Source organism: Anomaloglossus baeobatrachus, chromosome 9 (assembly GCF_048569485.1).
Source record: "Anomaloglossus baeobatrachus isolate aAnoBae1 chromosome 9, aAnoBae1.hap1, whole genome shotgun sequence".
Taxonomy (NCBI): domain Eukaryota; kingdom Metazoa; phylum Chordata; class Amphibia; order Anura; family Aromobatidae; genus Anomaloglossus; species Anomaloglossus baeobatrachus.
In genome coordinates this window covers 212,024,965-212,045,700 of record NC_134361.1, presented here as the reverse complement: position 1 = coordinate 212,045,700, position 20,736 = coordinate 212,024,965, and the positions used below count along the sequence as shown (strand labels likewise).

General features: G+C 56.8%; 1 protein-coding gene across 1 annotated transcript; it reads left to right on the top strand.

The window, feature by feature from the left end:
- Positions 1 to 3,546: 3,546 nt before the first annotated feature.
- On the top strand, positions 3,547 to 20,493 carry RAPGEF1 (Rap guanine nucleotide exchange factor 1; the record flags this gene model as incomplete). Its single annotated transcript, XM_075324936.1, has 15 exons — positions 3,547 to 3,855; positions 4,930 to 5,022; positions 10,553 to 10,638; positions 11,390 to 11,513; positions 11,992 to 12,067; positions 12,547 to 12,635; positions 14,084 to 14,172; positions 14,271 to 14,459; positions 16,127 to 16,211; positions 16,286 to 16,380; positions 17,148 to 17,226; positions 17,540 to 17,641; positions 17,749 to 17,846; positions 17,973 to 18,101; positions 19,868 to 20,493. Coding segments are annotated over 15 exons (1,794 nt in total), but the record flags the coding sequence as incomplete, so codon positions are not given.
- Positions 20,494 to 20,736: the final 243 nt, after the last annotated feature.

Below are 20,736 nucleotides of genomic sequence, written 5' to 3'. Positions count from 1 at the left end.
CTTCTCTCTGTAGTAGGCGGAGAGGAGGAGGGGGATGCGGCTTCTGTCGTAGGCGGGGAGGAGGGGAATGCAGCTTCTCTCTGTAGTAGGCGGGGAGGAGGGGGATGCAGCTTCTCTCTGTAGTAGGCGGGGAGGAGGGGGATGCAGCTTCTCTCTGTAGTAGGTGGGGAGGAGGAGGGGGATGCAGCTTCTCTCTGTAGTAGGCGGGGAGGAGGGGGATGCAGCTTCTCTCTGTAGTAGGCGGGGAGGAGGGGATGCAGGTTCTCTCTGTAGTAGGCGGGGAGGAGGGGGATGCAGCTTCTCTCTGTAGTAGGCGGGGAGGAGGGGGGATGCAGGCTTCTCTCTGTAGTAGGCGGAGAGGAGGGGGATGCAGCTTCTCTCTGTAGTAGGCGGAGAGGAGGAGGGGGATGCGGCTTCTGTAGTAGGCGGAGAGGAGGAGGGGGATGCGGCTTCTGTCGTAGGCGGGGAGGAGGGGGGATGCAGCTTCTCTGTAGTAGGCGGGAGGAGGAGGGGGATGCAGCTTCTCTGTAGTAGGCGGGGAGGAGGAGGGGGATGCAGCTTCTCTCTGTAGTAGGCGGGGAGGAGGGGGGATGCAGCTTCTCTCTGTAGTAGGCGGGGAGGAGGGGGGATGCAGCTTCTCTCTGTAGTAGGCGGGGAGGAGGGGGATGCAGCTTCTCTCTGTAGTAGGCGGAGAGGAGGAGGGGGATGCGGCTTCTGTCGTAGGCGGGGAGGAGGGGATGCAGCTTCTCTCTGTAGTAGGCGGGGAGGAGGGGGATGCAGCTTCTCTCTGTAGTAGGCGGGGAGGAGGGGGATGCAGCTTCTCTCTGTAGTAGGTGGGAGGAGGAGGGGGATGCAGCTTCTCTCTGTAGTAGGCGGGGAGGAGGGGGATGCAGCTTCTCTCTGTAGTAGGCGGGGAGGAGGGGGATGCAGCTTCTCTCTGTAGTAGGCGGGGAGGAGGGGGATGCAGCTTCTCTCTGTAGTAGGCGGAGAGGAGGGGGATGCAGCTTCTCTCTGTAGTAGGCGGAGAGGAGGGGGATGCAGCTTCTCTCTGTAGTAGGCGGAGAGGAGGAGGGGGATGCGGCTTCTGTAGTAGGCGGAGAGGAGGAGGGGGATGCGGCTTTTGTCGTAGGCGGGGAGGAGGGGGATGCAGCTTCTCTGTAGTAGGCGGGGAGGAGGAGAGGATGCAGCTTCTCTTTAGTAGGCGGGGAGGAGGAGGGGGATGCAGCTTCTCTGTAGTAGGCGGGGAGGAGGGGGATGCAGCTTCTCTGTAGTAGGCAGGGAGGAGGGGGATGCAGCTTCTCTCTGTAGTAGGCGGGGAGGAGGGGGATGCAGCTTCTCTGTAGTAGGCGGGGAGGAGGGGGATGCAGCTTCTCTGTAGTAGGCAGGGAGGAGGGGGATGCAGCTTCTCTGTAGTAGGCGGGGAGGAGGGGGATGCAGCTTCTCTCTGTAGTAGGCGGGGAGGAGGGGGATGCAGCTTCTCTCTGTAGTAGGCGGGGAGGAGGGGGATGCAGCTTCTCTCTGTAGTAGGCGGGGAGGAGGGGGGATGCAGGTTCTCTCTGTAGTAGGCGGGGAGGAGGGGGATGCAGCTTCTCTCTGTAGTAGGCGGGGAGGAGGGGGATGCAGCTTCTCTCTGTAGTAGGCGGAGAGGAGGGGATGCAGCTTCTCTCTGTAGTAGGCGGAGAGGAGGGGGATGCAGCTTCTCTCTGTAGTAGGCGGGGAGGAGGGGGATGCAGCTTCTCTCTGTAGTAGGCGGGGAGGAGGGGGATGCAGGTTCTCTCTGTAGTAGGCGGGGAGGAGGGGGATGCAGCTTCTCTCTGTAGTAGGCGGAGAGGAGGGGGATGCAGCTTCTCTCTGTAGTAGGCGGACAGGAGGAGGGGGATGCGGCTTCTGTAGTAGGCGGAGAGGAGGAGGGGGATGCGGCTTCTGTCGTAGGCGGGGAGGAGGGGGATGCAGCTTCTCTGTAGTAGGCGGGGAGGAGGAGGGGGATGCAGCTTCTCTGTAGTAGGCGGGCAGGAGGAGGGGGATGCAGCTTCTCTCTGTAGTAGGCGGGGAGGAGGGGGGATGCAGCTTCTCTCTGTAGTAGGCGGGGAGGAGGGGGGATGCAGCTTCTCTCTGTAGTAGGCGGAGAGGAGGAGGGGGATGCGGCTTCTGTCGTAGGCGGGGAGGAGGGGAATGCAGCTTCTCTCTGTAGTAGGCGGGGAGGAGGGGGATGCAGCTTCTCTCTGTAGTAGGCGGGGAGGAGGGGGATGCAGCTTCTCTCTGTAGTAGGCGGGGAGGAGGGGGATGCAGCTTCTCTCTGTAGTAGGCGGGGAGGAGGGGGATGCAGCTTCTCTGTAGTAGGCGGTGAGGAGGGGGATGCAGTTTCTCTGTAGTAGGCGGGGAGGAGGGGGATGCAGCTTCCCTCTGTAGTAGGCGGGGAGGAGGGGGATGCAGCTTCTCTCTGTAGTAGGCGGGGAGGAGGGGGATGCAGCTTCTCTGTAGTAGGCGGTGAGGAGGGGATGCAGCTTCTCTGTAGTAGGCGGGGAGGAGGAGGGGGATGCAGCTTCTCTGTAGTAGGCGGGGAGGAGGGGGGATGCAGCTTCTCTGTAGTAGGCAGGGAGGAGGGGGATGCAGCTTCTCTGTAGTAGGCGGGGAGGAGGGGGATGCAGCTTCTCTGTAGTAGGCGGGGAGGAGGAGGGGGATGCAGCTTCTCTGTAGTAGGCGGGGAGGAGGGGGATGCAGCTTCTCTGTAGTAGGCGGGGAGGAGGGGGATGCAGCTTCTCTGTAGTAGGCGGGGAGGAGGGGGATGCAGCTTCTCTGTAGTAGGCGGGGAGGAGGGGGATGCAGCTTCTCTGTAGTAGGCGGGGAGGAGGGGGATGCAGCTTCTCTGTAGTAGGCGGGGAGGAGGGGGATGCAGCTTCTCTGTAGTAGGCGGTGAGGAGGGGGGATAAGGCTGCTCTCCATAGACTAAGGTGGGAGACCTCTATTGAGGAAACCTGAGCAGAGGGATGCTCTTCCTCCGGAGCCACTGCTGGGAGTAGTAGTCCCGTTGGCCGGTGATCCGGTGTGGCAATTGGTACTGTTGGTGCGAGGATCGGATAATGAACCTGCTTTATACTAATCTGCTTTTCTTTTTGCCTTCTCTGTTCTTTCTTCCTTCTCCCCTGTAACACCCCCCCCCCACTCTGCCCGGTCACCCCCCCCCCCCCTCTCTGCCCGGTCACGCCCCCCCTCCTCTCTCTCTGCCCGGTCATGCCCCCCCCCCTCTCTCTGCCCGGTCACGCCCCCTCCTCTCTCTGCCCGGTCATGCCCCCCCTCCTCTCTCTGCCCGGACACGCCCCCTCCTCTCTCTCTGCCCGGTCATGCCCCCCCCCTCCTCTCTCTCTGCCCGGTCATGCCCCCCCCTCCTCTCTCTGCCCGGTCACGCCCCCTCCTCTCTCTCTGCCCGGTCATGCCCCCCCCTCCTCTCTCTCTGCCCGGTCACGCCCCCCCCTCCTCTCTCTCTCTCTCTCTCTGCCCTGTCACGCCCCCCCCCCTCCTCTCTCTCTCTGCCCGGTCACGCCCCCCCCTCCTCTCTCTCTGCCCGGTCACGCCCTCTCTCTCCGCTCCCCTCCTCCGCACCAGTACCAGTCTGTGTTCCGCTCCTACTCCCAGGATTTTGCCCCCCACAGTCCGGCTCCGGCCCTGCCCCTGCTGAGTCCGGCCATCTTTTACTCCTCCCGCTTCTCCCCGGTGCCCCCGGACGCGGTGCCCCCTCCTCCGGCTCCTCTGTGCCCCCCTGCTCTTCCCTCCTCTCAGGGTGGCAGCTCCTGCGGGACCCCTCCTGCCTGCCTGCCTTGTGAGCCTCCTTTCTCCAGCTCTCTGCAGACATCAGCGGTGAGAACGGGAGGGGGCTCTGCCGCAGGGGTCTGTGTGTGGGGGGCATTTGTGAATGGCCGTCCTGCTTCTGTCAGTGTCCTCACCCTGTGCTGCCGCTGTCATCGCTCCGCCATGCTGTGTCTGTGCTGCTCATCGCTCTCATATAACAACCATGTGCATCCTCCCTCCGGGCCGGGTCCGTGCTGGGTGCGGATAGTGACAGCTCAGTGACAGCCGGCGCTGCCCGTGGATAGGTCACTGAGCATCGGCAACAATGTGTATCCATATACTTATTATAATGAGGTGGGGTCACATAAGGTCAGCACTGGGAAGTAGCATTGGTGGTGAGAAGTCTTATTTCCATGAGCAACCAGCAGAATAGTGAGCGCAGCTCTGGAGTATAGTACAGGACGTAACTCAGGATCAGTAATGTGGTATATGTACACAGTGACTGCACCAGCAGAATAGTGAGTGCAGCTCTGGAGTATAATACAGGACGTAACTCAGGATCAGTAATGTATGTACACAGTGACTGCAGTAGCAGAATAGTGAGTGCAGCTCTGCAGTATAATACAGGAGGTGACTCAGGATCAGTAATGTATGTACACAGTGACTGCACCAGCAGAATAGTGAGTGCAGCTCTGGAGTATAATACAGGACGTAACTCAGGATCAGTAATGTATGTACACAGTGACTACACCAGCAGAATAGTGAGTGCAGCTCTGGAGTATAATACAGGAGGTAACTCAGGATCAGTAATGTATGTACACAGTGACTGCACCAGCAGAATAGTGAGTGCAGCTCTGGAGTATAATACAGGAGGTAACTCATGATCATTAATGAAATGTGTGTACACAGTGACTCCAGTAGCAGAATAGTGAGTGCAGCTCCGGAGGATAATAAAGCTGTATCTTGGTGATGTATGTACACAGTGGTGATACATTTTGGGGACATATATCCTATACCTCTGGCCGCGCTCTGGTTCGGGTGCAGTCGATCTTCCTCTGCGGTAGGATTGGCCATTCATTATTAGTCCCCGCAGTCAGACCTGGATATAGCGACGTCGCCAAACATTCCCTCTTCCCACCATAGAGTGAAAATGCGAGTGATGAGTCTGGAGATGGGGAATATGTCAACCTGTATTCATCCGGGCAAAGCAACGGAGACCCCCTGCCCTGTGATGGTGTAAGTAAAAGACAAGTGAAAAAGGGGCACGTGGGGATTAAGACTACACCCCGTCCCCTGCATGCTGAGTATTCACGCATGCCCCTCTGACCTCCCGCTGCACCCGCCCTGTGCACCGCATGACCCTCCCCAGCTGCCAACCTTACCCCTACACTAACCTCCGGGCTCCGAGACCCTCATGCAATTAACCTTTTTGTGCACGTCCTTCCCACATGACTGACACATTGTATCCTCAGACGTGTGAGATTAACGTCTTCCGTTAGTTCAGAGGCTGCTCCATATCCCGGCCATATCAATATCTGCGTGCTGACAGCGGAGTATTGGGGAGTCTGTGGGGACAATAAGCCTTTACTCATCAGTGACATGCGGGGTGTATGCAGCCGGGTCAGGATCTGAGCCGCCTCCATACCAGGCCGATGCCAGCTGTAGTGTACAGCCGCCTATGAAGCTGGGTCAGGAGCTGAGCCGCCTCCATACCGGGCCGATGCCAGCTGTAGTGTACAGCCGCCTATGAAGCCGGGTCAGGAGCTGAGCCGCCTCCATACCAGGCCGATGCCAGCTGTAGTGTACAGCCGCCTATGAAGCTGGGTCAGGATCTGAGCCGCCTCCATACCGGGCCGATGCCAGCTGTAGTGTACAGCCGCCTATGAAGCCGGGTCAGGAGCTGAGCCGCCTCCATACCAGGCCGATGCCAGCTGTAGTGTACAGCCGCCTATGAAGCTGGGTCAGGAGCTGAGCCGCCTCCATACCGGGCCGATGCCAGCTGTAGTGTACAGCCGCCTATGCAGCCGGGTCAGGATCTGAGCCGCCTCCATACCGGGCCGATGCCAGCTGTAGTGTACAGCCGTCTATGAAGCCGGGTCAGGAGCTGAGCCGCCTCCATACCAGGCCAATGCCAGCTGTAGTGTACAGCCGCCTATGCAGCCAGGTCAGGAGCTGAGCCGCCTCCATACCGGGCCGATGCCAGCTGTAGTGTACAGCCGCCTATGAAGCTGGGTCAGGAGCTGAGCCGCTTCCATACCAGGCCGATGCCAGCTGTAGTGTACAGCCGCCTATGAAGCTGGGTCAGGAGCTGAGCCGCTTCCATACCAGGCCGATGCCAGCTGTAGTGTACAGCCGCCTATGAAGCTGGGTCAGGAGCTGAGCCGCCTCCATACCGGGCCGATGCCAGCTGTAGTGTACAGCCGCCTATGCAGCCGGGTCAGGAGCTGAGCCGCCTCCATACCAGGCCGATGCCAGCTGTAGTGTACAGCCGCCTATGAAGCTGGGTCAGGAGCTGAGCCGCCTCCATACCGGGCCGATGCCAGCTGTAGTGTACAGCCGCCTGTGAAGCTGGGTCAGGAGCTGAGCCGCCTCTATACCGGGCCGATGCCAGCTGTAGTGTACAGCCGCCTATGAAGCCAGGCCAGGAGCTGAGCCGCCTCTATACCGGGCCGATGCCAGCTGTGGTGTACAGCCGCCTATGCAGCCAGGTCAGGAGCTGAGCCGCCTCCATACCAGGCCGGTGCCAGCTGTGGTATACAGCCGCCTATGAAGCCAGGCCAGGAGCTGAGCCGCCTCCATACCGGGCCGATGCCAGCTGTAGTGTACAGCCGTCTATGAAGCTGGGTCAGGATCTGAGCCGCCTCCATACCGGGCCGATGCCAGCTGTAGTGTACAGCCGCCTATGCAGCCAGGTCAGGAGCTGAGCCGCCTCCATACCAGGCCGATGCCAGCTGTAGTGTACAGCCGCCTATGAAGCTGGGTCAGGAGCTGAGCCGCCTCCATACCGGGCCGATGCCAGCTGTGGTATACAGCCGCCTATGAAGCTGGGTCAGGAGCTGAGCCGCCTCCATACCAGGCCGATGCCAGCTGTAGTGTACAGCCTCCTATGAAGCTGGGTCAGGAGCTGAGCCGCCTCCATACCGGGCCGATGCCAGCTGTAGTGTACAGCCGCCTATGCGGGCCGATGCCAGCTGTAGTGTACAGCCGCCTATGAAGCTGGGTCAGGAGCTGAGCCGCCTCCATACCAGGCCGATGCCAGCTGTAGTGTACAGCCGCCTATGAAGCTGGGTCAGGAGCTGAGCCGCCTCCATACCAGGCCGATGCCAGCTGTAGTGTACAGCCGCCTATGAAGCTGGGTCAGGAGCTGAGCCGCCTCCATACCAGGCCGATGCCAGCCGTAGTGTACAGCCGCCTATGCAGCCAGGTCAGGATCTGAGCCGCCTCCATACCAGGCCGATGCCAGCTGTAGTGTACAGCCGCCTATGAAGCTGGGTCAGGAGCTGAGCCGCCTCCATACCGGGCCGATGCCAGCTGTAGTGTACAGCCGCCTATGAAGCTGGGTCAGGAGCTGAGCCGCCTCCATACCAGGCCGATGCCAGCTGTAGTGTACAGCCGCCTATGAAGCTGGGTCAGGAGCTGAGCCGCCTCCATACCGGGCCGATGCCAGCTGTGGTATACAGCCGCCTATGAAGCTGGGTCAGGAGCTGAGCCGCCTCCATACCAGGCGGATGCCAGCTGTAGTGTACAGCCTCCTATGAAGCTGGGTCAGGAGCTGAGCCGCCTCCATACCGGGCCGATGCCAGCTGTAGTGTACAGCCGCCTATGCGGGCCGATGCCAGCTGTAGTGTACAGCCGCCTATGAAGCTGGGTCAGGATCTGAGCCGCCTCCATACCAGGCCGATGCCAGCTGTAGTGTACAGCCGCCTATGAAGCTGGGTCAGGAGCTGAGCCGCCTCCATACCGGGCCGATGCCAGCTGTAGTGTACAGCCGCCTATGAAGCTGGGTCAGGAGCTGAGCCGCCTCCATACCGGGTCGATGCCAGCTGTTGTATACAGCCGCCTTTGGACCATTACAGCCCTGGTGTGAGGGTCTCAGTGACACAATCGCGGGGGCTGATCTGTTACCACGGCAGTCGGGGGTCTGCGGGAGGCTCCTGTTGCTGCTGTTTTCTCCTATGAGGCTGGGCTGCGGTTTATATAGTGGATTCTGTAGTGCTGCTGTATATAATGGAAGCGATCAGATGATTCCTCTGAGAAGTGAAAAATAAAGTTAAAATAAAAAAGTGATGTATATAAATGTTAGTGCCCCCCCCATGTGACCAATTTAAAAAAGAAAGCGGATAAAAGATATTAGTCTTCATATCTGTAAAGTCTAATTTCTCTAAATTTGGTGGCCATTTTTTTTCGCTACCGAAACCTTTTAATAAGTTTGGTGTGTCCATAATCCTGTGGAGCCGGAGCGTCGCATCCTCGGGGCGTTATTACTGCGTGACGGACGCTGCAAAAGAACATCACCACATTTAACGTTAATGATGTCAATACAACAAACGTTAGAAAAAACTGATCCCTCATACGGTCGCATCATTGGTAAAATGAGGGGGGAAAAAATTATTGCTCCTAGGAAAAGGGGATGGGAAAAAAGTGCAAAAAAAACAATGGGACATGAAGGGGTTAATGTAGGTCGCTTGTCCCACAACTTGTCATTTCTCACCTGCTCTAAATCTACAAATTCTCTGCGCCCCGCGCCAGGATTTCTAATTTTGCAACAATAATAATAATAAGTTTTATTTCTATAGCGCCAACATATTCCGCAGCGCTTTACAATTAAGAGGGGACATGTACAGACAATATGAGACAATACAAAATAACAACATTAAGATACCAGGAGGAGTGAGGGCCCTGCTCGTAAGCTACAGTCTATGGGGAAATAGGGGAGACACAAAAGGTGAATGGGGGGAGAAAAGCTCGTCATATATGGTCCGGCCATCCATTTTAATAGGGGATTCAAAAGCAGCTGCATGAACCCGTCGGTGAGAATTTATACAGGTACAGGGGGACGAGAACTGGAAGTAAATTTTTTTGAAGGGCAGAAAGGGACTAGATTAGATCAGGGCAGTGAGGTGATAGGCTAGTCTAAAGAAATGCGTTTTTAGGGCCCGCTTAACGGTGTGGATGTTGGGAATTAAAAAACAAATTGGGAATTGTTGGGAATTAAAAAGCAAAAACAACAACTAAAGGTTTTAAGTCACTAATAGATGGTCAGCGGCTTGCACCAAGACTTTCCATAGAAAAATGTCCCTGCTGGAAACTCTACCATGTGCTCCGATCCGGATGTGGTATCTCCATATGTGATGGGCCGCGCTGTACGGTCTGACCCGGTACGAGCCGCGCTGTCCGTTCTGACCCGGTACGGGCCGCGCTGTCCGTTCTAACCCGGTACGGGCCGCACCGTCCGTTCTGAGCGGGTACGGGCCGCGCCGTCCGTTCTGAGCGGGTACGGGCCGCGCCGTCCGTTCTGAGCGGGTACGGGCCGCGCCGTCCGTTCTGAGCGGGTACGGGCCGCGCCGTCCGTTCTGAGCGGGTACGGGCCGCGCCGTCCGTTCTGAGCGGGTACGGGCCGCGCCGTCCGTTCTGAGCGGGTACGGGCCGCGCCGTCCGTTCTGAGCGGGTACGGGCCGCGCCGTCCGTTCTGAGTGGGTACGGGCCGTCTCGTTCTGAGCGGGTACGGGCCGCAGCACCTTGCAGATGTGGGCTGCGGTGGTTGCTCTGGTTACCACTCTGATACATTTGTATCCAGTGCAGCAGAGTTCCATTGTATCCCATGGCAACCTGCAGATGTACAGGAGCTTGTTAGACGCCTGCCTCCCTGCAGGGACGCCCGGGCATTATTCGCCTCTACACCCGGCTAATAATAGGATGCTTCCCGGGAATACTAATGATCCGTAGCTCCAGCTGCGGCCAATTATCCTTACGCAGCTTGCCACTTTGGGAGCTGACTTTGCCCGTTGAGAGCTCCGTCCCGTGCAGTATTACCTTCCCAGAGACGGCGCCTCATTGCACTCCTTGTGTTTTGGTTACTTTGTGTAATGCCAGGAATGGCCGCACGGTGACCAATGCATTAGGACCATCCTTTGAAAGACCCCTAATCGTCCTGTGGAGTTGCTTGGAGGTCCATGGGTGGGTCAAGTCTACACAGGGAAGGGGTCCGGGTTGGGCCGGGGGAGCCTGCACTGGGTGGACTGTCCTGATAAATCTCCACCCGTTGGATGTGGTGGTCGTCCTCGGCTCCGCTCCCATCACCTGACGACACCGCTTGTGAATTGTGCTTGTGTGTGCAGATCTGTCACCCTCACCGCTTCTGTTAACATGGCGCTTGCAGGGCGCTCCTGCTTCCTCATCTATTTTGCTTATTATATGTGTATTTTTTGGGGGGTATATTAGATAATGGAAAGTCTTGGGGGGGGGGGAGGAGGGTAGTCACTACAATATGTCACCTTCCAGTGTTTCAGCATGCTGGGAGTTGTAGTTTAGTAACATTGAGTGTGATCTGCCATAAGCAGCAGCCTGTATTCTGCAGGGGGATGGGGTGATGTACAGTATGAGGTGCGGCTGTGTCTGCGTCTGATGAGTCCGGACTGGACCATTAGTGATAATTTTGCGAGATCCAGGTGGATTCTTCTACCCCCATCCCATCTGTAGGGAGCAGGGAGGAGGAGTTCAGCTCTTGCAGGATCCCTTAACTCACTGAAGTCTTGTTCTTGTGTAGGAATCGCCTCTGCCTGGAGAAGGAAACCAAAGACCCTCATCACAGCCCTGCGCACCCGGCAGCGAGACCCCCGAGTCCATGGAGAGGTACCGGCAGCTACAATGCTCTTTTTACATGAGGTCTCTGAAAACGTGGGGTAGTCAAGGGTTACAGTATTATGGCTGCTCCACAGCGCCACCCCTGACTGCAGGTTATTTCGGGTATTGCAGCATAGCTTCATTAAAGGCAATGTAGCAGAACTTTAGGAACGGTCGATGTGTTTTATTTTGATAGACTGCAGCCATGATTTTTTATCATTCTTGATAACCCCTTTAAGGCCTCGGTACCTATTACCCTTGTATTGGAGTAATGAGGGCGGCAGATGTACAAAGCTTTCATCCCCCGTTCTGTGAGCCGCCATGACAGCGCCGCCTTCTCATCAGCGCCAGGCGGCAGATGTAATTACTGTTATTTCTCAGGCAGCCGCTCATCCTAATTATGGCTCCTTAATAAGCCCCTACGAGAAGGAGGCGACCGAGGCAGCCATTGTCTGCACATCAAAGGAGCGCGCGGTCCCGGCCTCTGCCGACAGCGTGTGATCTGCGGCACAGGACCCTGTCACCTCCGCATTGTGCCGTGTACGGAAGGGGAGTAAACGGCAAAAAGAGCCAGCACTTCCCAAAATATCATCCGACGAGCCGAACCCCCGCAGCGGCACAGACCTCTGAGCTGATCGCTTGTTACAGTGTATCGGTGCAGAGGATGCTGATCTGGATGCCATTCATTCATGGCAAGCAGAGTTCTTGAAAGAGAAATGAGGCTTATGGTTTAATAATAATACATTGTGTTTTTCATTAGGCCACAAAATTCTACAGAGGGACTCGAGGAAGAGGAGCAGGAGGCCGAAGAAAGTGAGGAGGCGGACGAGCTGTCGCTGGTGGATCACAGCGAGATCATGGCCCGGCTCACGCTGAAGCAGGAGGTATTTGTGGCAGGAGCCGGCACTACAGGGCACCAGGACATGAACCTATCGGGACCCCCTCTGTATTCCGTTGCTGCTGGAGGGGAGCCCTGCGGACCACCTATATGACTACCCCTGCGGACCACCTATATGACCTCAAACCCCCAACCCCCCCCCCCCCCCCCCCGCCCACACACACCCCCACTCCCCCACGGGCCGCCTATATGATTTCCCCCCCACCTCAAACTGCAGAGCGCCTATGTGACTTCCCCCTGGGGACCGCCTACGTGACGCCCTCAGCTCCTCTCTTGAATAGCCGGCCTGTCCCAACGTAATGTGTGTCCTGCCGCAACATTGCCAGGCTGACTAATCAAAGAGGAGCCGCAGCTGCCGGCAGATAGGGGACAGTACACATGACTCTCGTACAGCAGTCACTGAATACTGACCTGGGTCTTGCGAATACGTTGTCTTCTCTACTAATTTGCTCTTATTTTTGTAGGGTGATGATGGCCCAGATGTGAGGGGCGGCTCTGGAGACATCCTACTTGTCCATGCCACAGAGACAGATCGCAAAGGTGAGAAGTTTCCAAACGTCTCCACTGTCACCGTACAAATAACTAAAATGACCAATGTCTGCAAAATGCCGGGTGTAAAACATCAGGTTTATATCTGGAGTTACCTCCTGTATTATCCTCCAGAGCTGTACTCGCTTTTCTGCTAGTGCAGTTACTGTGTACATACATTACTGATCCTGAGTTATACTCTAGAGCTGCACTCACTATTCTGCTGGTGCAGTCACTATGTACATACATTACTGATCCTGAGTTACCTCCTGCATTATACTCCAGAGCTGCACTCACTATTCTGCTGGTGCAGTCACTGTGTATATACATTACTGATCCTGAGTTACCTCCTGTATTATACTCCAGAGCTGCACTCACTATTCTTCTGGTGCAGTCACTGTGTACATACATTACTTCAGTCTTGTATTATACTCCAGAGCTGCGCTCACTATTCTGCTTGTTATATTGAGGCTTGTCCGCTCTCCCCCCAGATCTGGTGCTTTACTGCGAGGCGTTCCTTACCACCTACCGGACGTTCATCTCACCCGAGGAGCTGATACAGAAGCTCCAGTATAGATATCCTTCCCAGTATAGTCAGGATTCCTCACATTTTGGACCATGATGGACCCCAGTATGATTCTTTGGGGTTGGTCTATGGTTTGGGGTTGGTCTATGGTTTGGGGTTGGTCTATGGTTTGGGGTTGGTCTATGGTTTGGGGTTGGTCTATGGTTTGGGGTTGGTCTATGGTTTGGGGTTGGTCTATGGTTTGGGGTTGGTCTATGGTTTGGGGTTGGTCTATGGTTTGGGGTTGGTCTATGGTTTGGGGTTGGTCTATGGTTTGGGGTTGGTCTATGGTTTGGGGTTGGTCTATGGTTTGGGGTTGGTCTATGGTCTATGGTTTGGGGTTGGTCTATGGTCTATGGTTTGGGGTTGGTCTATGGTCTATGGTTTGGGGTTGGTCTATGGTCTATGGTTTGGGGTTGGTCTATGGTCTATGGTTTGGGGTTGGTCTATGGTCTATGGTTTGGGGTTGGTCTATGGTCTATGGTTTGGGGTTGGTCTATGGTCTATGGTTTGGGGTTGGTCTATGGTCTATGGTTTGGGGTTGGTCTATGGTCTATGGTTTGGGGTTGGTCTATGGTCTATGGTTTGGGGTTGGTCTATGGTCTATGGTTTGGGGTTGGTCTATGGTCTATGGTTTGGGGTTGGTCTATGGTCTATGGTTTGGGGTTGGTCTATGGTCTATGGTTTGGGGTTGGTCTATGGTCTATGGTTTGGGGTTGGTCTATGGTCTATGGTTTGGGGTTGGTCTATGGTCTATGGTTTGGGGTTGGTCTATGGTCTATGGTTTGGGGTTGGTCTATGGTCTATGGTTTGGGGTTGGTCTATGGTCTATGGTTTGGGGTTGGTCTATGGTCTATGGTTTGGGGTTGGTCTATGGTCTATGGTTTGGGGTTGGTCTATGGTCTATGGTCTATGGTTTGGGGTTGGTCTATGGTCTATGGTCTATGGTTTGGGGTTGGTCTATGGTCTATGGTCTATGGTTTGGGGTTGGTCTATGGTCTATGGTCTATGGTTTGGGGTTGGTCTATGGTCTATGGTCTATGGTTTGGGGTTGGTCTATGGTCTATGGTCTATGGTTTGGGGTTGGTCTATGGTCTATGGTCTATGGTTTGGGGTTGGTCTATGGTCTATGGTTTATGGTTTGGGGTTGGTCTATGGTCTATGGTTTGGGGTTGGTCTATGGTCTATGGTCTATGGTTTGGGGTTGGTCTATGGTCTATGGTCTATGGTTTGGGGTTGGTCTATGGTCTATGGTTTGGGGTTGGTCTATGGTCTATGGTCTATGGTTTGGGGTTGGTCTATGGTCTATGGTTTGGGGTTGGTCTATGGTCTATGGTTTGGGGTTTGGGGTTGGTCATGGCTCCATTAGGAGCAGAGACTACTACTCCCAGCATTGCGGCGTTACTTTAGTCACTGTCAGGCCCTTCTGATCTGATCTTTTTTCTTGACCGCTGGGCACATATGAGAGGTTCTGCCACTTCCAGGACACGTTCAAGCAGCGAGTGAGCAAGAACACCTTCTTCGTACTGGTGCGGGTGGTGGACGAGCTGTGGTAAGTGGTGGTTGGGGACTGCAGCCGGTGGTTCTCCTCCCCCCCCCCCCTTCGCTTGGGGTCTGACCCTGTGGTCTCCTCCTTCGCCCTCCTTTTAGTTTGGTGGAGCTCACAGACGACATCCTGAAGCTCCTGATGGAGCTGGTGTTTCGCCTGGTGTGTAAGGGGGAGCTGAGCCTGGCCCGGGTGCTGCGGAAGAACATCCTGGAGAAGGTGGACAACAAGCGGATGCAGCACCACAGCAACTCCGCCATCAGACCGCTCGCCTCTCGGGGAGTGGCTGCGAGGTACGAGGGTCTCCTGGCCGAGGGGCCGCAGTCACTGTCAAGTCAGCGAATCGTTAATTCTCATATTTATATTGCCTCCTATTGCAGACACTTCTTGCATGTCTGTTGTCCACCATGCTGTACACTTCAGCTTTGATCCATTAGGTGTGATTACAGTAATCGCTCTCTGCTGTTCCTCTTGCTCTATAGCCAGGGTCTTTAACTCTGATCTAGCACACTGGGTACGGCCGGGGATCTGTAACTCTGATATAGCACACGGGAATGGCCGGGGGTCTGTAACTCTGATATAGCACACGGGAATGGCCGGGGGTCTGTAACTCTGATATAGCACACGGGGTACGGCCGGGGGTCTGTAACTCTGATATAGCACACGGGAATGGCCGGGGGTCTGTAACTCTGATATAGCATACAGGGGTACGGCCGGGGGTCTGTAACTCTGATATAGCACACGGGAATGGCCGGGGGTCTGTAACTCTGATATAGCATACAGGGGTACGGCCGGGGGTCTGTAACTTTGATATAGCACACGGGGTACGGCCGGGGGTCTGTAACTCTGATATAGCACACGGGGTACAGGCGGGGGTCTGTAACTCTGATATAGCATACAGGGGTACGGCCGGGGGTCTGTAACTCTGATATAGCACACGGGGTACAGGCGGGGGTCTGTAACTCTGATATAGCACACGGGGTACAGGCGGGGGTCTGTAACTCTGATATAGCACACAGGGGTACAGGCGGGGGTCTGTAACTCTGATATAGCACACTGGGTATGGCCGGGGGTCTGTAACTCTGATATAGCACACAGGGGTACGGCCGGGGTCTGTAACTCTGATATAGCACACAGGGGTACGGCCGGGGTCTGTAACTGATATAGCACACACGGGTTCGGCGGGGGGTCTGTAACTGTTTGATATAGCACACAGGGGTACAGCCGGGGGTCTGTAACTCTGATATAGCACACGGGGTACGGCCGGGGTCTGTAACTCTGATATAGCACACGGGGTATGGCCGGGGGTCTGTAACTCTGATATAGCACACGGGGTACGGCCGGGGGTCTGTAACTCTGATATAGCACACAGGGGTACGGCCGGGGTCTGTAACTCTGATATAGCACAGGGGTACGGCCGGGGTCTGTAACACTGATATAGCACACGGGATACGGCCGGGGGTCTGTAACTCTGATATAGCACAGGGGTATGGCCGGGGGTCTGTAACTCTGATATAGCACACGGGGTACGGCCGGGGTCTGTAACTCTGATATAGCACACAGGGTACGGCGGGGGGTCTGTAACTCTGAATATAGCACACAGGGGTACGGCCGGGGTCTGTAACTCTGATATAGCACACAGGGGTATGGCTGGGGGTCTGTAACTCTGATATAGCACACGGGGTACGGCTGGGGTCTGTAACTCTGATATAGCACACGGGATACGGCCGGGGGTCTGTAACTCTGATATAGCACACAGGGGTATGGCCGGGGGTCTGTAACTCTGATATAGCACACAGGGTACGGCCGGGGGTCTGTAACTCTGATATAGCACACAGGGGTATGGCTGGGGGTCTGTAACTCTGATATAGCACACGGGGTACGGCCGGGGGTCTGTAACTGTTTGATAGAGCGAAGTCTTAAAGTATTCATTCTTGTGACTTCTCGCCTCTCATTCCAGACCCGGGACTCTGCACGACTTCCATAGTCACGAAATTGCCGAGCAGCTGACACTTCTGGACGCAGAACTCTTCTACAAAATTGAGGTAAGGAATCGGGGTGCCGGCGGTCTGCTGTGTCTCCCCCTGGGTGTAACCGTCCCCATTCATTCCCTCCATAGATTCCTGAGGTTCTGCTCTGGGCAAAAGAACAAAATGAAGAGAAAAGCCCGAACCTGACCCAGTTCACCGAGCACTTCAACAACATGTCCTACTGGTGAGTGCTGCGGGCGGTGACTGGAAGGGTCAGTCGCTGCGGGCGGTGACTGGGAGGGTCGGTCCGTCGGTGACTGGGAAGGTCGGTAGGTAGGTTGGTGCGGGTGGTGACGGGGAGGGAGGGAGGGTCGGTCGGTGCGGGCGGTGACGGGGAGGGAGGTGTGGGCGGTGACTGGAAGGGTCGGTCGGTGCGGGTGGTGACGGGGAGGGAGGGTCAGGCGGTGACGGGGAGGGAGGGTCGGTCGGTGCTGGCGGTGACTGGGAGGCAGGGTCGGGCGGTGACGGGGAGGGTCGGCCGCTGCGGGCGGTGACGGGGAGGGTCGGCCGCTGCGGGCGGTGACGGGGAGGGTCGGCCGCTGCGGGCGGTGACGGGGAGGGTCGGCCGCTGCGGGCGGTGACGGGGAGGGTCGGTCGCTGCGGGCGGTGACGGGGAGGGTCGGTCGCTGCGGGCGGTGACGGGGAGGGTCGGTCGCTGCGGGCGGTGACGGGGAGGGTCGGTCGCTGCGGGCGGTGACGGGGAGGGTCGGTCGCTGCGGGCGGTGACTGGGAGGGTCGGTCGCTGCGGGCGGTGACTGGGAGGGTCGGTCGCTGCGGGCGGTGACTGGGAGGGTCGGTCGCTGCGGGCGGTGACTGGGAGGGTCGGTCGCTGCGGGCGGTGACTGGGAGGGTCAAGCAGTGGTGTGGCGGCTCGGGCACTGCGGGCGGCAGTGTGGAGGGTTGGGCGCTGTGCACACTGTGGCTGCAGATCCTCATGTTCTTCCTTCGCAGGGTGCGGTCCATCATCATGCTGCAGGAGAAGGCGCAGGACCGCGAGCGCTTACTGCTGAAATTCATCAAGATTATGAAGGTAATGGCGACTCGTGATCACATGACATTGGCGAGTCGGTGGCTGGTGTATGACAGGTGCCCCCAGTCCTTGTGTTACTGGCTCCGCTCTGAGCTCTGTATACAGGATTGCTGAGGCTGGATACAATTGTAGCAAACCCTCAGCTGTGAGACACTTCATAGGCTTCTCTTTACTTTCTATTCATTGTCAGGTAGCAGAGCTCTTGATAATGATGAGGAGGTGAAATACAAAGTTTATTAGAAGTTGCGGCACTTTATTATGTTGGACTTTTATTTACTGATGTTTTACGCTTTTTTTTTTTCCTTCTCTGCAGCACCTGAGGAAGCTCAACAACTTTAACTCTTACCTCGCCATCCTGTCCGCGCTGGACTCTGCGCCCATCCGGCGGCTGGAGTGGCAGAAGCAGACGTCTGAGGTGAGAGTTCGGCGGCCCCGCGTGCCGCCTTCCTGCGTGCCGCCTTCCTGCGTGCCGCCTTCTTGCGTGCCGCCTGCCTGTGCTTCATCCGCTGTTCCTTCCCGCAGGGCCTCGCGGAGTACTGCACCCTGATTGACAGCTCCTCCTCCTTCCGGGCGTACCGGGCCGCGCTCTCGGAGGTTGAGCCCCCGTGTATACCGTATCTGTAAGTGGCTGGATAAAGGCCCCTGCATACTCTCTGCATACTCTTCGCTGGCGATGGCCGCCGTGGGCTTCGCCTGCAGGTTCTGGCTCCGGGCCTGCGCTCAGTTCTCCTTTTCTCTGTTCTCAGGGGTCTGATCTTGCAGGATCTCACATTCGTGCACCTTGGAAATCCGGACCACATTGACGGGAAGGTGAACTTCTCCAAGAGATGGCAGCAATTCAACATCCTGGACAGCATGAGGCGATTCCAGCAGGTGTAAGTGATCGGCCCCCTCAGGTCCATTGTACTGACACGGGCTGATAAAGGGTTAATGCAGCTGGTGCCGGCATTTTGCTTTATATTTTGCTGGGATTTTTGCAGAATGCCGTCATTTCCCAAAGTGGTGCAAAAGCAAAATGTAGCGACATCTGTATTGTCCTCCGACACGACAATGTGCGTCCTGCGCGGCTGAAGAGGCGGGGGGCTTCTGTGTAATGTGATCCACTAAGATCTCTGCTTGTAGTCAGTGAATGGGGTCATTAATGGCGTCACAGTGGTGGAGGTCTTAGTGCTGACACCCCATAAAGGAGTAGAGGGTGGGGGTCCTGACCTGAGACCCTCATGAAGGAGCAGAAGTTGGGGTCCAGTTGCTGAAGCCTTCGTGGGGGTCCGCATCCTGAGACCATGATGAAGAGGTGATCAGCCCAGCCTCTCCTCCAAGGCTGAAGACCAATCCCTCAGTTTGTGCGATCTCTGGGGGTCTCGGCAGCCTTCACCCCCCTGTATAACCCTGACACGTTACTAGTTCTCTAAATGTCTCTTCCTGCACTGATGCATCGTAATAAAACGTGTCACGATGGGAAGTTTATAGAGAATTGTTTCCAAACTGGATGCAATTGTAGCAAACCCTCAGCTGTGTGATGCATTCAGTTTGCACAGTGATTTTTTTTTTTTTTTTTTCATACACCAACTGCAAGCAGAGATCTTGAGAATGCGCTGAGCCCACAGGTGTCTGTCGACGTCGTGCTGAGCCCGTTGGTGCCTGTCTCCGTCGCGCCGAGCCCGTTGGTGCCTGTCTCCGTCGCGCCGAGCCCGTTGGTGCCTGTCTCCGTCGCGCCGAGCCCGTTGGTGCCTGTCTCCGTCGCGCCGAGCCCGTTGGTGCCTGTCTCCGTCGCGCCGAGCCCGTTGGTGCCTGTCTCCGTCGCGCCGAGCCCGTTGGTGCCTGTCTCCGTCGCGCCGAGCCCGTTGGTGCCTGTCTCCGTCGCGCCGAGCCCGTTGGTGCCTGTCTCCGTCGCGCCGAGCCCGTTGGTGCCTGTCTCCGTCGCGCCGAGCCCGTTGGTGCCTGTCTCCGTCGCGCCGAGCCCGTTGGTGCCTGTCTCCGTCGCGCCGAGCCCGTTGGTGCCTGTCTCCGTCGCGCCGAGCCCGTTGGAGCCTGTCTCCATCGCGTCGAACTTGTTGGCGTCTGTCTCCGTCGCGTCGAGCCCGTTGGTGCCTGTCTCCATTGCGCCGAGCCCGTTGGTGCCTGTCTCCGTCGCGCCGAGCCCGTCGGTGCCTGTCTCCATTGCGCCGAGCCCGTTGGAGCCTGTCTCCATCGCGTCGAACTTGTTGGCGTCTGTCTCCGTCGCGTCGAGCCCGTTGGCGTCTGTCTCCGTCGCGTCGAGCCCGTTGGTGCCTGTCTCCATTGCGCCGAGCCCGTTGGTGCCTGTCTCCATTGCGCCGAGCCCGTTGGTGCCTGTCTCCATTGCGCCGAGCCCATTGGTGCCTGTCGCCATTGCGCCGAGCCCGTTGGTGCCTGTCGCCATCGCGCCGAGCCCGTTGGTGCCTGTCGCCATCGCGCCGAGCCCGTTGGTGCCTGTCGCCATCGCGCCGAGCCCGTTGGTGCCTGTCGCCATCGCGCCGAGCCCGTTGGTGCCTGTCGCCATCGCGCCGAGCCCGTTGGTGCCTGTCGCAGTCACGCTGAGCCCATTTTTTTTGTCGCCATCGCGCTGAGCCCGTTGGTGTAGTCATCGCACTGACACGTCTGACTCTTTTTCTCCCTGCAGTCACTACGAGGTCCGGCGGAACGATGACATCATCTCGTTCTTCAATGACTTCAGCGACCACCTGGCGGAGGAGGCGCTATGGGAGCTGTCGCTGAAGATCAAACCGCGAAACATCACGAGGCGCAAGACAGAGCGGGACGAGAAGACCTAAAGTAAGGAGGGCGACGACGCCCGGCGGACACTGAATATAGGGGAAGACCAGAGACTGGCGGGGGAGGGGGGTCGGATCACAACGCTCCGTGCCATCCGTTTACACAGCCTTGGACGGTAGCCATGTTGGATTTTGTGCTGTGATTTGCGTGGATCTCCCCGGAGAAGATAACGCAGCGCCCGGACGCGGAGCCGACGCTCTTTTTACATTTCTCTGTATTTTGGACGTTTTCCCCTGCGCCCCCAGCAGAGGGCGTCACATCCTGTAAATATCAGCGTCCTGTTTTCAGGGGGGGGGGGGTTCGGCGCAATGTGACATGTATTATTATAATTATTATTATTATATTTTTTTTATGCTTTTGCATGATGAGTTATACAGAGACTGAGCGTGTACTGTATATAGAGGACCCCGGGCGGAGCGGCCACCCGTGCACCGGGGGTCCGCCAACAGGAGGTCAAATAAATGTCAAAAAACGCCTCTTGTCCTTCATGCCTCGCTGCCCCCCAAATCTCACAAGTGTTACATGAAATAGAAAGAAATTCAACCTTTTTTTTTTCGCTAAAATTTGGGGGTTTCATGAATATTGGTCAGAAATGGAGACTGGGAAGAGGGGGGGGTGATGATTTTTTTGATGGAGACCCCCAGATGTCTTAACACTAGAAGTCCCAGGAATTTCGAGCTCCATAGGGTTCCAATGGTAGAAATGTTAAATGACCCC